General features: G+C 36.3%; 1 protein-coding gene across 1 annotated transcript in view; it reads left to right on the top strand.

Moving 5' to 3' along the window:
- MAN1A1 (mannosidase alpha class 1A member 1) overlaps positions 1-17,499 on the top strand; it is a 148,136-nt gene that overhangs the window by 67,661 nt on the left and 62,976 nt on the right. Inside the window, exon 5 of the mRNA XM_072332956.1 lies at positions 13,041-13,135. Within this exon, the coding sequence (XP_072189057.1) occupies positions 13,041-13,135 (95 nt within the window). The remainder of the gene's footprint in view (positions 1-13,040; positions 13,136-17,499) is intronic.

Raw genomic sequence — 17,499 nt, 5'->3', positions numbered from 1 at the left:
TTATTGCTATTTTTGCATGTTCTTTATGCCTCCAACAAGAGGTACAGATAATGGCATCTTTGCTACAGAAGATGGATATACTTTTAGCCTCCTTTGGATTTAGCAATACATCTTGCCCAGAAGATCAAATCTGAAATTCAGGCAAGGCTTGTTGGCTTTAAATTAGCATGAACTCTTGGGATCAATTTATGGAAAGTGCTAATTGGCCTGGCTTTGGGCTTTTTGTTTGTTTGTTTGTTTTTGCCAGGATCGTACTTTTCAAACAACAGAAATCTGAAACATTTGTAAGGAAAACTAAGGGGGGGTTTTACTTTTAGAAGCTGCAGGAATCCACATGCTATTTGTGTGCCATGTGTTCGTGAAAAATGTAACAGTCAATTAATGTTGATAAATTTTGTGGTTGATAAATGAACTGGTTCTTGTCTCTTCTATGCCAGAAGCTTTTCTCTGCCATACACAGACAGTATTTGTACCCAATGTGCAAATGATTGAGTAGGAACTTGGAAAAGATGTTCACGTGAAAAATCCTGATCCACTTCCAGTACAATTGATGCCAGAAAGGAATTTCAGTATTTGGCAGGTGATCACCCCTAAAAGGAGCTATCCCGATTCCTTGAATCACTAAAAAAATAAGACCAAATACACAGAAATGGGCAATTTGCAAACCTTTATAAAGTCAAAAACTGAGAAGAGGATGAACAAAATCACTTCAGTGAAGACTTGAAAGATTAAAGAGAGGAGTCATATTAGCATCATATCATATCATAGTATCATAGTATTGTGCGAGTTGGAAGGGACCTTAGAGATCATCGAGTCCAACTCCCGGGATTCGAGCATCAGTGTTATTAGCATTGTTATTAGTGTTATTAGCAGTGTTATTAGCAGTGTTATATTAGCATCAGTGTTGCTTTCCTCAATGAAAAATACATAGGATATACTTCAACAGCAGATTTAAGTTCCTTAGCTCACTATTTACATTAGAAGTCTTTTGTCAATAAGTATTTTAGTTGTCTATTTCTACAGGTGTTATCTGGTCAGTTATCACAGATAATCATAGAATGGCTTGGGTTAGAAGGGACCCCAAGAATTCCAACCCTCCTGCCACAAGCAGGGTCACCAGCCTCCAGATCTGGAACTAGACCAGGCTGTCCAATCCAACCTGGTCTTGAACACTTCCAGGTACAGAGCATCCACAACATCTCTGGCAGCCTGTTCTGCTCTCTCTGTAAAAAACTTCTCCCTGACCTCCAATCTAAACCTTCCCTTGAGCTTAAAACCATCCCCCCTTATTCTATCGCTATCTTGATATTGTCTTACTAATTAATTTTCTAGTAATGCATAAGATGTAAGAGGCCAAAAGGTAGTTAAGATATTCTGAAGAACTTGGCTTTTATGTTTATGTACATTTGTGATATTCTCCACTCAAACATCGGTGGCTTGTTCAGTTACCTGACTTTGATAATCTCTTCAACTAGTAATTGGTTAAGACAGTACAAAGCAGGGATTCTCAAAATTCACCTTATAATACAACAATAAAATAACCAACTACGTGTTTACTGACAAAACTTTGAAGTAAACTGGGAAGACCATTTCAGCAGTAGTGTAACTGAAGTGGAGTTGATCTTCAGTTAATAAAAAACAAACAAACTTCCTTCTGGCATCATGGGCCAGTTCTATTGCATCTCACAAATCAGATACATTGAACTACGAAATGACTCTTTAAACATTAATCTGAAGAACTGGATGCATCTGGTTTGTTTGTTTTCTTCAGCCTCTAGGCTGTCATCTAGTTTTGTAGGCTAAACAACATAACAACATTAGTCGTTTTTGGAAGCTGGTTCAGTCCGGTTAGTGGTTTAAAGTTGTGTTTTTTTCCTTGGGGGGCATGTTGTCCTTAATTTTTGCAAGCATGGCTAGATAATTTTACAGTTCAGTGGATCTGCAGGATCATTGTGTGATAAGAAAATGCTGTGAAATTCATTCTCTTCCATTTTTCTTTAAAAATCCTTTTTTGTTTTCTTCAAACCAACAGCTGCAGAACAAAGTCAGCAGCTCACAGTGTCATTATTTAAGGATGCTATTTTCCCGACTTGTTCTTAAAAACACTGTTCATAGTATACAGACAATTCCAATCTTCTTCCTTTTATTATGCTAAAGTTGTGAATAACTTCTCATCAGCATTTGCAGCTTGTAGGGTATCTCTTGCAAACATCAGTCAGACTGTGCTCAGTCTTTTCTCTCCGTAGTTGCTTTTATTTCCGTTTATATTCAAGAGGGATCAACAAATGATCTTACTGATTCTAGGCAAGATCAATAACTGCTGAGATCCTGTAGGCAAACTTTGCCAGACTGCTACAGGAGACTAAGGATGGTGGTCAAAATAGCTGGGGAGACTTAGTCTAATGCTAAATGCCATCAGACATTCTGATTTGCTCAAAAAATTGTTTGTTAATATGATTATTAACTGGCACAAGGATGGAAGAGCTTATTGAGATGGTGAGAATATCTTCCTCAACCAGTTCTCTTCTATGGTCTATGACAGATGGTGGTTGAAGAAATGAATTAGGGAATTCAAAGTCATGCTTACAAGACTTTATTTTCATAACCAGTTCCAACTTGAAAGGCAGATAGATACGTTACTGTTATGTTTTAATTTACACACTACCAACTAGAAAAATAATCAAGTGAAACCTGCTACATATTCTTTCTAGGACTGGCCACAAGAAGTCTCCAGTCCAACAATAAAATGAAACCGTAGGACTACGTCATGATTTTGGGTAAAAACAGAAAGAGCTTATAGGACTGTTGTGCTTTTATTTTTTCCCCCTCCTTCTTGCATCAAACGGGGAGAGGGAGGGAAAGAAACATAATAATACCTATTAATGATAATATGTGTATTACCTCAAAACTTTATAATTACTTCTTATCATCATTTCCTCCAAATATACATTGCGTTTAAAAATAATGTAATCCTTATCTTTGGAAAGACCATCTCATGGCTATTTAGTTATAGGAATGAATTCAAAGTTTAGCACTTAGGGAAAAAAACAAAAGGACAAACAAAAATGTAGGAAATTCAGAGAAACTGACGTGCTCATAAATTTATTACTTACTGGCAGCACTACTCTTCAGTCAGAGCACTCGTTTCTGATGTTTAAGAATTGGGAATGCCTGCTTGCCTTCTTATGTTTTAGCCACTTAGTTTTATAGCTTGTCCAGTAAGAGAAATAGTCTTAGAGTAAACAGAGAGGAATTGAATTAGTCTGCCCGATGATTTAACTTACAACATAAAAGCAGCTTCTTAAATTATAGTTCTGCTCTCTTGAAGCCTTTTCTTTGGTTTACATTAAAAGAACTGCAAGAGAGTTCATGTTGCTTATACTTAATTTAAAGAAAATAGAAAAGCACTTTATTTAGGCATGTTTTGGACATACGCATTATTCATCAGACAGACCAGTGACTACTGTTCATCAGAGAAATCTCAACAATAATAACACACTGAGCTAGGAAAGCATTATTTACCTTTTCTACTATACAAGAGAGTTTTTTCTAGTTATATTACTTGTGTAAAAAATCAGAAAGATGGTGTATGGTCTTGTGGAGAAAGGAACTAAGAAGGATGTTAAATTTTAATGTTCCTCTCCCCTGAAAAACAGCATCTCAGAAATCCATAATCGATGCAACTGCTAGTGCTACAGAGCTCACCTGTCACAGAATAAAGCAAAACTGCTTGAACACAGCTGCAAATCCAGGCTGAATTTCCTCAAATTACACATTCTCAATCCCTTTGCTTTTGATGAATTTTTCAAAGGAATGAAAAATATGTTCTTTGGTTATAGTTGTTGTGACAGAGAGACTACTGAAAACTTGCAGCTGGAGCAAATAAACTTTTTGTTCCTTTTCCATATATATAAAAATGAGATGGAGGCAGTTTGTAGCTGCTTTTCGCATAGGAAGGTCAATCCGAGTTTTATGTCTGATGACATGTTCCTAAGTGATCTGTGCTGTAAATCTATCAGACTAACAGTAGGCATTCTTTGTACTTGCAATCATTTTATTTTTTGAAATATTTATGATGTTTCCAGTATCTGAGGTCACAAAACTTGGAAATTCCTGTATCAGCTTTAGTTTAAGAATTAAAAGAACCTCTTTATCGTTTAAACACTGAATAGCTTTTATATACAACGTTATTTTTGAATACTCATTAAACCTGATATATGTTTAAACAATAGAATAAACGCTCTAGAAGATTAATTTAATCTAATGTTGTATCCATGAGCACATTCAATTAACAGTCAGTGGAACTGCCAAGGCATGAGAAGCAGAGGATCTCTTTAAAAGACATTAGAGTAAACTTTAATGCAAATGGAAGTACTTGGGCTTATTGTGTTTAATGAAGACAAACCCTCTAATTCTATACCCAACATCATTACTTGTTTTTAAACATCGGTATGTAGACATGTCTGTTTGGGTTCTCATCCTTTGTTCCTGGGCCCTAATCCCTTCATCTGCGTCATTGCAAGTGAATTAGTTTACTGCTTCCCTCTTTTGAGAGCAATCCACCGTTCCCCTATAAAAGAGGTAGGAGGCCCTGGACATTGCTGATTCGTTCCAGAGTCCACTGAAACTGTACTTTGAACAAAAGTTCACAAGATTGTCCCGTGACACAGTCCTGTATATGCCCCCCGTGCTGTGCTTCAGGTTATATATAACTTTCACCCGCAGCCTCCAGAAAATACAACCCTTTCGCTATCTGGAGCACTTTGAGTCGGGGAGGGGTTTGGGGGGAAGTTTTATATCTTGGGGCCCGAGCACCGGAGAAACAGGACAATTGCTCTGCAGCAACTGGCACAGCCCTCTCCAGAGGGAACAAGATCTGAGCGAGGTGTAGAAGAGCTAGTCTGTGCTACTTGGTCTGTGAGCCAAAACAACACAGACACTGTCAGAAGTTTTAACCATTTGCAGGCAGGTCTTTGAGTGATACCAGAAACAGACATACTTAAGATACTTGTGTTGATTCAGGAAGATTCCCTTTTGGGCTAGAGTAAAGAGGCAACTAAATGATGTTAGGAAAAAAAATCAGTTGAAGAACGATAAAAGTAGGAATACTCAGTATCCTTTATGTGTAGTTGTACTTATATAGCTAATTAGCATCATTTAAAATTCCATTAGCAAGTGTCACAGTCTTACAAGTATCATGGAACAGTGGCTGAAAGAAACAGCTTTCATTTGCTGTTAGATAACATTAAAAAGCAAACAGAAGTTCCTTTACCTACAGAGTGATTATATATATTTTTACAGTGTCTTTTACATGTGGTCTAGGATCGTAGTTTACAGTATTTCTCTGAATCACTTAATGGTGTTGGTATTAAAAGATAAAGTCAAATGTACAAAGCTGGGAATGAATCTTCAGTTAGCAGATATGCTACATTAAGGATGTAATTATTGATTCACTATGTAATGTTTATTAGGCTTCTCCACCCATCCCTCCCTTTCACACAGATGGTGTTGCAAATCACCTCTCAATGGTCACCTGCTTGAGAGTTTCATATGCAAAGTGTTATTCTTTGTCTAGATATGATAGCTTGCAAGATGTAAAATGAGGCAGCTATTTAAATTTGTTGTTCCAGCACTTGGGCTGGGTACACAAGATTAAATAAAAAGAAAATTAGAAAGCAGATGCTTGTGGTTTAACAGATGAACTGTGCTAAAAGATATTCCTCATTACTGGTGGATATGAGTAATTTTACTAAGGCAGCTGTTTCTTTAATTACAGAAAACATAAATCTCTAAGATGGCATCCAGATGTTTCCTGTATTGCTTCACAATATAATGAGTTTCTATTGTATATGCACTGTTTCTAATTCCATTCATATTTACTTATGACCAATATGTTTTCAAATACATGTATCATCTAACTTAAGTATAGAAGACCTGAGCACTAAACACGTGACATATGTTGTTCTCTCAGCCCGCTTGACTGCTGTTAGTCCAGTGGTTATTCCTGGAGATGATGGTATTTGTGTCTCTCACCAGCATCCAAGTATTTGAATATCAGATTTCTGTAGGCTGCTGGGAGTTTTGTTTTGTATGGGATCAATGAGGAGAGATGGGTCTGTAGTATGAAGCCTGTCCCAGTTATCTGGATGACGAATAGGTAAAAGTGGATATCAGACTTAGACTGGCTCTTAGGCCTGGGCTTAGTTTTTCATTTTCAGTGAGGCTGCTGACAATTTTAATTCCTGCTCACTTGCCATCTGCCCTTGGCAGAAGCATCAATTGACGGGAGGTCTGGGATTCCAGCCTCTTCAGTAATTCATTTCTATTTCTGACAAGACATAAGAATGACATCCCAAATCTCTGACAGAGATTTACTTACACTGAGCTATGTTATAATTTATTTATTTGGGGTTGTGTGAGATTTCAGAAACTTAAAATTTAAGCATGTCTTTTTCTGCTCTGAGTCTTGCTACTTGCTGTTTGGATCTCTGGAGCCAGCTGCCATAACATGGTTGATCTACACATATGTAGCAAATTCAGGTCATTATTCACCTTGCAAACTACACCGTTTGAAAGTTAAGGCCACCTTGAATTTAGGGTGAGGAATTCTCAAAGGCTTTTATACCTAAGTCATTCCTTCTATTACAGGCAATTGTTAAAGTTTTAATTTATTCATCTCCACCTTTTCTTGAGTTATCACAACAAAGGTAATTGTAAATGACCAGCTCTTGAGCTTTCTAGGGGCTAATGTGGTGTAGCTTAACTTTCAATTACGAGTATGCATAAGCTTTAAAACTGTTAATGGTATCTTGACACTGGTATTAGCAGTTACTCTAATGTAAAGTTCTTTGCAGCTGAGTAAGCAATCTTAAATACAGGTAAGTAGCACAAAAGGAAATAACCAAATATAAATAGACCAAAGTTTTCCTTTATGATTTTTTAATTCTACTCTTATTTATCAAGTCTTTCCTTCATTCTTGTTTTAAAGTATGTGTCAAGCATGTATATTGCTGCACATTAATATTTATTTGTTTTATACCTGGCTTACTTTCTACCAGTTTATACATTCATTAGTGACTTTCCTGAAATAAGCTTTTTGATCAAAAAGTACTTTTGTTAAAAAAAATCGTGAAGTAATTACGTGTGTTAGCTACTGCTGATAACTTGAGGGGTTTTGCGTTCTGCTTGTTGCTATGTACGTTTGGATTAAATCTTGAAATCTCTCACTAATCCAGTTACTTCCATTTGATTAATTTCTCCATAGTGCTTTCTACCGGGGAGGGACTCTTCATGGTACTGTGTGATTTCTTTGGTACAGTAATCAGCTAGAAAAGAAAATTAATTTTCTTGTCATCAGTAAAACCATAAAAAAAAAAAAAAAAAAAAAAAAAAAGGTTAATTGAATACAGGTTTTTGTTGTTTTTTTTTTTCACAGTTGTCAAATTTTTGTAATAACATCTTTACATAGATTTGCTTCAGAAGAAGTTATTAGCTTGATGTATGTTTTAGATCTCTTTGTAGCATAACAGGTGCTTTTCGTGCTCTTTTTTTGTGGAATAATATCCAAGGATATCAAAGCAATACTGCTTGTTATGTGCTATGGTCTCTACAAGCTGGAAGCCAACAGGCTGTGGAGTATCCTATACAAATCCAAACAGTTCTCTGTTTGTTATTTCCACACATTTTGAAGAAGACACGTGCTGCTCTGTTTTGCAAGTGAGAGTTGTGGCTCACTCACTTGGTTGGAATTAACCCCAAAACCACCTGTTACAGTCAAAGCAACAGGAACTGTAAAACAGATCATTGCTGCTGAGTTAATGTCAGCAATCAGATATCTTGCCAAGTTCTCATAAACATTGGGAATATCTTACAGGATATTGTTTCATAATAAGTATCATATCACTTGGTATTGAAGATAGTGGGATAATTCATCTTGTGCTGTTTGAAGCATTTTGGTATCTTAGGTGGAACATAGCATTTTTTCTAGCATTTTTAATGTCTTTGTAAAAAAATAAAAATAATAAATGCAAAGATAGCAAAAATCCTAGATTATCTTTTAGTGAAGAAGGTATTAGAACAAGATCTTCTAAAAGAGTTCTTTGTTAGCACATCACTTTAAGCAGAAATCAACATTTGTTAGGCTGAAAGATTTCTATTCGGTGTTCTGAAGAGAAGCAAAGCAGCCTGTCCTTGTTCATTTTTCTGCTCCCGTTTCCTGCTTTTGCACTGAAATATTCATTCCCTACCCTACTGGGAAAGGCAATCAGGTACTGGAAAGCAAGCAATAAATCTTATTTAGTGGCTTGTCAGTTTTTGTCTGTAAATATAAAACAAAAAGGCAAAATGCTTAATTTGATAGAATTAGAAATGTGGAGAAAATGTCTTCGTCAATTAAAAAATAATAAATTAAGGAATAGAATTGTTTCCACTGATTGCTGTTAAAATTTAATTTCTTGTTTCACTGGAATGGAGCATACTATGCTCTTTTTAAATTACTTGTGCCTCATATGCAATTCTGAGATATTTGTTTCCTGTGTTTTCTTTTCTTCCTGATTAGCAATTAAGTGTGTGATAAGATAATCTAACACTTTCAAAGGAGTTTGTCCTTTTTTGGGTTCCTCCAGCTAGAGAAATCTTTTTTCTTTAATCCAAGGGCAGTAACAATCCTGCATCCTAAAGAAAGCCAATATTGCACTAAATGGCAGTCCTTTGGTTGCACCTATACAGACAGATATTTCTTTGTGGGAACTCTGTTATCCCTAATGAGATTTTATGATGAACATGAGTCTGCAGAATCATATTGATGGTGGGATTGGGTCTTCTGACATGAGCAGTGCAGTTGTGAATGTTTGTCTTCTTTTAACTAAGACTTTTAAAAGATAAGGGTTTTTATTATTATTATTAGGGTTTTTATTATTATTATTATTATTATTATTATATGCTTTGTTATAAAGTGTATTAGAAATCTTAGTTAAAAATAAAGAATTCCTTGAAAAAGCATTTAGCATCCTATCTGTGTTATGAAGTAGTCATGTAATTCTAACTCTTTTCAGTTATCATTTTTTCCTAAATTACAGTGCTTCACTGATTCAAAGAATAATTTTCTGTATTGTAGTATACTGTATAACCAGTTTACAAATGAGTGATTTAGTTGCTTTTTAAAGTTAGCCACAGATAGGCATAGGACCTTATTTATACAATTCTGATTCAGAGAGAGTATTTTGTCTAAGTAAGCCTTCATTACTGCTGGGTGAACACCCATGAGGACAGGCCAAAGTGTCCTTGAGTCTTTCAAGATAACCATTAAAATGGGAAAATTTGCTGTAGACTTTTACTTTATTATATATAATGTCTTCTGTGCTCTGTCATTTTTGCATTTCTGTACATGCCAGTAGTGAATATCATACTTTTTGCTTACCAAAAAAGGACTTAGTAAATGAAATTCATATCAGCAAGAGATATTAAGTAGTTTCTATTTGTTCACTTTTACAAACTGAAAAAATATCTAGAGCTGTACAACATTTATCTCTTGGTCTAGAAAAATTACAACTTATGCTAGTTTTTCCTGTTACTATCTTGTAAATGCTAAAGCCTCAAATCAAAAAACAACTTGGTTCATCCTCTTACCCTCAATGAAAGGGTGCGGTTTTGCTGTATGATGCTGCTATTTAGTGTGTTCAGTCATTCACAGTTTTACTTTATTCTTCTCATTCTTGCCTATGCCATTTTACTTAATAGGCATTTAGCAGTCAGTTGTTCAGCCGTGATAAATTAGCCCTAGATAGTGTCCATAGTTGACTTCTTTTTAACTTTGAAAAGAGAAGGAAAATACCTAGTATGTATTAGTAATTACTTGTTGAAATTGTACAAGGAGTACATTTTCACCTGAAGAGCTGTCCCAAGATTGGATGATGATTCAAAAATCACTTTTTAAAATCTGTTTTCCTAGTTATTTTTTTTTCTTTTTCTTTTCCTTTTTGTTGTTTTTTTGTTTGTTTGTTTGTTTGTTTTTCTTTGTTTCTCAGATTGTTTCCTACATTAGAAGTATTTTGGAAAAGAACAGAGTTAAAATGCCCAGCATCAATGTGTGTTCAAAGCACTAGCGATTTCTTCAGAGCTGTGTCCTTATCAGGAGTAGTTTTGACTTTCCTTGTGTTTCCTTACCGCTTCATATCAGATGTGTTTATTTTTAGATAACTGTTACTTTTGACATTTTTATGGAGTAGGCAATGTTTTTAAAGAAGAAATTAGGGGGTTAATTTATAGCAAAAACTGAATAGAAGAAATGTATGTGAGAGTTGGTTGAACAATTTGAAATTAAAGTACTGATGCTGTATAATAAATATTCAGTTAAGAAATTAGAATGCTTTTTTCTTTTTTCTTTTTTCTTTTTTCTTTTTTCTTTTTTCTTTTTTCTTTTTTCTTTTTTCTTTTTTCTTTTTTCTTTTTTCTTTTTTCTTTTTTCTTTTTTCTTTTTTCTTTTTTCTTTTTTCTTTTCTCTTTTTTCTTTTTTCTTTTTTCTTTTCTCTTTTTTCTTTTTTCTTTTTTCTTTTTTCTTTTTCCTTTTTTCTTTTTTCTTTTTTCTTTTTCCTTTTTTCTTTTTTCTTTTTTCTTTTTTCTTTTTTCTTTTTCCTTTTTTCTTTTTTCTTTTTTCTTTTTTCTTTTTTTTCCCAGAAGCAATTAATATAATAGCATGAGTTTGAATGTTTTTGGTGATGAGAGACAATACAGCCCCTACCAGAGCAATTATGGAGCCTTGCTCTGTTACTGTCCTGATGCCACTGCTATGTTTGAACTTGTATGTGCCTTTTGAAGGGGTGATTACCTCTTGACTTTAAATACAAGTCTAAAAAGAGTATGTATAGTACATAGACAATCTCCAGCTTTGGTGTCTTTTATATATGATAGAAGAGTTTGTTTCATGCTGTGCAGACAGTAGATGCTGCTGCAGGAATTCAGGCACCTTTGTGCCCATTGCTAAGGTGGTTCATCATGACCACTCTCCTGTTAATACCTCAGGGTTTCTGAACAGCAATGCTCTGAATGGTATGAACTGATACGTTGACCATACCGTATAGTGTGAAAATCTCAGGAGAGCTCTCTTGTGCTGAAAGAGCAAACCATGTGTTCAGGTTTAATAGCACAAGTGAACAAATGCAAGTGTGTGGTGTAAGGAGGGGAAAGCTTGTGGGGTCCTTGTGGGTCACTTTTTCCTCTCCATTAAATCTACTGGGAGTTAACATAGTTCTACATCAGATGTTTTTACTGAGTATCCCTCAAGGTTTAAACCTTTGAAAGACTGAATGATGTGCTGTCCGATGATCACAGTCCAGGACTAATTCTTGTCAGAACCCACACAATCAGTAATCTGGGAAGTCAAAAATAACATGAATTTTGAGGGGATTTCCAAGCAGGTTGTTTTCCCTGCTGCATTATTTCAGCTTTCTCCCAGCACTCACAGGCACTCCACTCAAAAATGTTTTCTGACTTCAGCCAGAATTTAGCTTTAAATTCTTTAACTTCTCAAAATATCTGTAATTCCAAATCTAAGACTACTTTTTCTCTGTCATTTGAAGAGACTGTGGAGTTGTCTGAAGGTTCTTTATGGTAACATGATTGTCCCAGAGTTTTAAATTCACTCCTGGTCATATTCTCAAACACCTCCAAGGTCAAGGATTCCACCACCTCCCTGGGCAGCCCATTCCATTGCCTGACCACTCTTTCAGAGAAGTAGTATTTCCTAACATCCAGCTGAACCTCCCCTGACGCAGCTTGAAGCCATTCCCTCTAGACCTATCACCAGTTACACGAGAGAAGAGGCCAACCCCAAGCTCACTACAACCTCCCTTCAGGTAGTTGTAGAGAGCAATCAGATCTCCCTGAGCCTCCTCTTCTCCAGACTGAACAGTCCTAGCTCCTTCATCTGCTCCTTATAAGGCTTGTGCTCCAGTGCCCTCACCACTTTTGCACTGGATTTCAGTGCAATCCCAAGCAAATAGGTCTTGAACATCTACATTCCGTGATCTCTATATATCTTTCTGTATTTAAGTTGGAACAATTTTCTTCTTATTAGAAGCTCTTTTACTAAAGTGCTCAGTGCTCCAAAAGTCAGGCTAACCTGAGCTGAGCTGGCAGTCAGAGGAGGGCAACATCCTATTTGTTGTGGTGTTATAGCTATTGCTCTGATCATAAAAGTTCCTAATGCTAAATCGTTCATAATTCTCGTGGGTGTGTGTTATGAATTCAAGTTATTTCTCTTTGTTTAAAAGGGGAGCTTTTATCTAAACTTAGTTAACTGTTATCTGTGGAAGTATATTCCAATTTCTGAATTAACCATGGCATTGCTGCCAATCTGGGTGTAAGCTGACTGAGTCCATGAAGACTATGATGCTGCAAAAATATCACTACAATACCATTTCTCTTACTTTTTTTTTTTGGGGGGGGGTGGAGGGGTGGGGGGTGAGGGGGTGGAGAGGGGGCTGGGGAAGGTGTTGTGCTGTGATTTGTGTGCTTTGTGTTTGCCTCAGGTTACCTGTGCAGCACATTGATCACACAGCAGGTACCTGTTGATCCAGCCCAAGTTCCTATGGCATACTTAACAAATTCCATCACTGTGAGCTGACTCATCCAGAGTATATGCAGTGCTCCTGTGACAACATGGCTGTACATAGGGAGGACATACCATCTTGGGCAGGCAGCTGCGTGCTGGCCAGCATAGACCCAGCAGCGCACCCAACTAATGAACCCCCTACTCTATTGCATAGCAGAGCATGACCAGTCACACTGTTGTCTCTGATTTAATGCTGTTCTTGTCAGCACTGTTGTCTGGATGTCTTTACTATGTAACCCTGCTGTATTATTCTTCTGTAGTCCATGGCATTCACTAGCTATCCCTTATTACACTGTGTAATAGAAATCTGAATGTGCCAATCTGTTTCTTCAGTCACCAAGGAAAAAACAGGAATTCTTTGTTGTGCTGAAATATCATTCGTTGGGAACTGCCATGAATTTTCTAACACTTTTTTGTTCTTAACTTCCAGATTTTCCGGAAGAAGGCAGTAGAGCTTGGAGAGAAATTACTGCCTGCTTTCAACACACCCACTGGGATACCTTGGGCATTGCTTAATATTAAGAGGTAAAATGTGATTTTCAGTGACTATGAAAAAATTCTCTTGAAACTAAAATCCTTTGCTATAGAACTGTTGCAGTTGCAACACAGTTCTAATCTTTCCACCTAGGTAAAAGTTGATGCATGATCTTTAGTTCTATAACTTTAATTAGGAAATATAAATATAAGGAAATATACATTGTACACACAAGAATGCATACCGAATTGTATTTATCTACCTCAGAACTCACTGCTTACTTGTCATTTAGTATGTTGTTCATCACTTTTCCCAAAGTCCTACATTAGTTTTAGTGTTGTTATATGTACAGTAGATGCAAAAGGACAGGTGCTACTCTGAAAAGGTAAGGTGTCCAGCTATTTGTACTCTTATTTTTTACCTGTTCTCACTTGCCACTTGTTAGTGAGTCCTTCAGTAACTAGTATATCAAGAAGCAAGATTAATGTCTGCTACAAGTTACTTTTGGGTTCTCACTCTCTCATGAGGAGTGAATATTCTCTCAACTTTCATAATATTGCAAATAAATCTCAGCATCACGCATGACAAGAATGTGGAATACTGCTGGTCAGAGAGAATCAAGGATAATTTCTTCTCTGTATGTGTTGATGGCACATAGTTTTTGTATGTTTGTTTGTTTGTCTGATTCCCCTCCTTAAGCATCTTCCCCTGTTCTCTCCTTAATTTATATTCGTGGTATTTTTCCCATCAGTGGGACATGGCATTGGTACTCTTGCTGGGTTGGCTGTCTATGTCTGAGGATTCCCAGCAAGCTGCTCAGAGCCAGTCCTACAGAAATCCCTAGCATTGTAGTCTGGGCAGGCTGTCCCATCTTTCAGACAGAAACGATGCAAGGGACCAAGAGTGTGTGTGTGCTAGGGGCAGGAGGGAGCTTGTTCCTTGTGGACTGTTTCACCACTGAAGGAACTGATTAACTGCTCCTTGGTGATGGTCCTTGTAATTCAAGTAGTTACTTACATGCATGTTAATTATTTATTCTCAAAAGATTTTAATGAGTTCTGCACAAGTTAATTGCACAATAGCTTGAGCTTTTTCATTTGTTTTTAAGCTGCTACAAAAGCTTCTGAGTACAAAATCCTAGCATACATTTGTAATTCCAGCACAACAGTACCTTGTACTACATAGCATATTTAAATGTTATTAAGGTATTCAGGCTATAAATGTCTTATATGCAGCCCTTACCTAAATCTTCTCTACTAAATATATCTTTTTTTTCTTTTTTTCTTTTTTTCTTTTTTTTTTTTTTTTTGGCAAATATATCAAATTCAGTGGCAGATCTCTATGATTTTGTTCCTAGCTTCTCTCGTAACAAATGCTGTGGGACACTGCAAATGTTGACCCTAAGCAATATAAGATGGTGATTTAAAAAAAAAAAAGGTTGGGGTCGGGGATCCATTTCTTATCTTTCACCAAAGTGGAAGAAAATCTGCATCAAGATAACTTCATTTGCTGTGGCAGCAAGCATTACATTCAGTGCTGTGTTCTTGGTTATTCATTCTGAATCCTTGCACATCTGTCTAGATTTGACCTTCAGTAGATGACTCTTCCATAATACCGTGCGTAAACAAATATGCTGTCATCCAGACTTAGGAAATGCTAAGCCACTGAAGCCTGAATATATTACAGATCTAATATGCCTCATTTCTGATAAATATTTTATTTGATTTTATTTTGATTTATGCTTTAAACTGGCGAACGCTGACAACAAATTGTGGATGCCTGGTTATTTTTAAAAGACAATTTTTGGATTAACAGATGAGCTGAGTATTGGTTTCACTAGGCAAATATTCTTCACAAAGTAGCTTATTTTCTCTGCTTACCCTGTAGTATCAGCAAGACTTGCTCTCTCTGTGATTGCCTGTGTGCGAACCTTCTTTTGTCTGTATATGTCCTAGTATGCCAAGGGCATCCACCTCGTCCTCTTTTTCTTTTCCGTTGTTTTTCTTCATTTTGTTCCTTTCTTCTTGATTCAAAGGCCACGGGACAATTGCTGTCTACTTGTGGAACCTTAGTTTTCAAATAAAAATATTAATTGCACTTTTTCTACAGCTAAAATTGTTAGCCAGTTTCTTAAGTATGTTTGTTTCTATATGAAATTTCACATTATCACTAAAGAGCATTTTAAATAATTAGATTGGGAGTTTGTAAAGGAATGCCCTTTTCTTTCTTCCTAAATATTTAAGCTGCATTTCCATGGTTTTTGATGTTTCTGATATTGCATTGTATCTTCAATTCACTTTCAGCATGTTTTTCACTCCTAGCTGACAAAGCTAGTTTTTAAAATTTATTTATTCCTCACATCCAGAAGAATTCTTTAGATATTTTGTCCTCGGTGCTTCTAAAACTGCAACTACTACAGCTTCTTTAAATAGTATACTAATGTTTATGATTCTTTATTTTTGCTCTCAGTGAGCCACGATAAACTTATTTATTCATACTAAAATTCTCATTTCCTTTTCTCTTAAATTTCAAGTAATTTGTGACTGAGCAATTGTATTGCTTAGATATTTCTGTAATACGTGTCTCCAATCTATAGGAAGAGAAAATTCTGAATTTACAGCCCTTCCAAATAGTGAGTTAAGTAATCTTAAGAAATATCCATCTTGTGTCATGTTCATAGTGTCAAGTAACCTTTTTAATGTATCTACCCTGTAACTAATGAAAAGGAAACTGTATGTGATTCAGACTTTTGAGATGGTGCCCAGCTATGAAATACAGGTAGCCCAGTTTGTTGTTGGTCTATTGGACCAGTCAAGAAAATACTTCCCAGTATGGGATCCTGTACAATGTTTTTTCCTTTTGGATGGAAAATCTCACTTTATATCTCTTTTTTTTTGGAAGCAAACCAAATCCTTCCCCCCCCCAACCCTCCCCCATTCCTATTAGTTCTAATAACATTACATTACTGCTTTATAATAAACAACCCAGAAGCATTCTTTTATGAAAATTTGTAGTTTCCATAAAATGTTTGCTCTCCATGCACTGACCATTAGAATCACTGTTTTAAAGTTATTTATTATCCCTTGCATGCCAGTATATAGCAATACTATTAGCCACTAAACTGACTGCCACGTTACATAGAATCAGTCCATCATACAACTTCTCATTGCATCTGGAACTTTGATAGTTATACCTTAGGTCTGTGAAAAAGCTTTTGTCTGGACTAAATAATTTTTTGTTTGTTTGTTTGTTTTGTAATTTCTGGAGACAACAAACTGAGGTTGTTTGGACCTCAAGCTTGCTTCCTAGTGCCATCATTGGAAGGATACAGTGGGTTTTTTTTCCTGGCTCCATGACGAGAGCAACTGATTTCAGCACTGGCGGATATAGGGATCATGAGAAATCTTGTACAGAAGGAAAAGGCCACGATGGAGTATTACAGAGCAGGAAAGCTTAATGGAAGTCAGAGGAGAGGAGATTTAAATAAATTTGATTAATGTGTGTTGAAGTCAGGAAGTGATAAGATTTACTTGACATAAACATAAAATGTGTACTGTGTCTGATGTCAGCCAAGGGTTCTTTGCGTTTTACACTTTAGCACTCGTTGTACAGTAACAGTGGACCTGAACTGAATTCAGAATTACTTATTTTGCAAAGCGAGACTGCAAAACCTGCTAAATTGTTTGAACAAAGTTGTTACTCATTTGTAGCTAATCAAAGATAGAAGTGACCAGATCTGCAGTATTTTTGCCATTGAATCAGCCCAGAATGTTTTATATTTATAAAACCTATTGTGCTTGATTTTTAAAATATATATGTATATATATTTTAACCACATTTTGTATAGAATATTCATGTTAGGCCACAGACCTTGCTAGGCCTCCATACCTGTAGGAACATTTTCTAAAGCTATGTATGACCCCGGAATCTCCTGCAAATCCTGTACTGAGCTGCAAATCCTGTTCCAACACCGGAACCTCCTGTTCTGAGCAAGATGATGCACCCACAGAGCATCTTTTTTTCCTCCCACCTTTTTTGAAAGAAAGATAATGCCTTCTTAATTTTTCACATCACTCCATGTTTCTAAAGCAAAATGTGCTGTTTCTTCTGTCTTTTCCCTTGGATGAATTTTGAATGATCTAGGTTTTACCAACACACGTGCTTCCTTTTCCCATGACAGCAGCATAGAGCAGAACAGCTCTCCCCCAGCAGCCCAACTTGCCTTACAAAGGGTTCCAGGTGCTTTTGATGAGAGGGGTTTTGTGCAAAAATGCCACAGTGTAGCCAGGGGGACTAAGGCACACCTGGGTTGTTTGGTTTTTTCTGCTGTTGTGAGACATACAGTTTGGTATTACACATACTTCAAAGTGATTCCCAAATTCAAAACATGTTAATAGTCTGTGTGCCTAAATCA

This window comes from Excalfactoria chinensis, chromosome 3 (genome assembly GCF_039878825.1).
Source record: "Excalfactoria chinensis isolate bCotChi1 chromosome 3, bCotChi1.hap2, whole genome shotgun sequence".
Taxonomy (NCBI): Eukaryota; Metazoa; Chordata; class Aves; order Galliformes; family Phasianidae; genus Excalfactoria; species Excalfactoria chinensis.
Note: the sequence above shows the minus strand (reverse complement) of the source record. Positions and strands in the feature narration are given on the sequence as shown.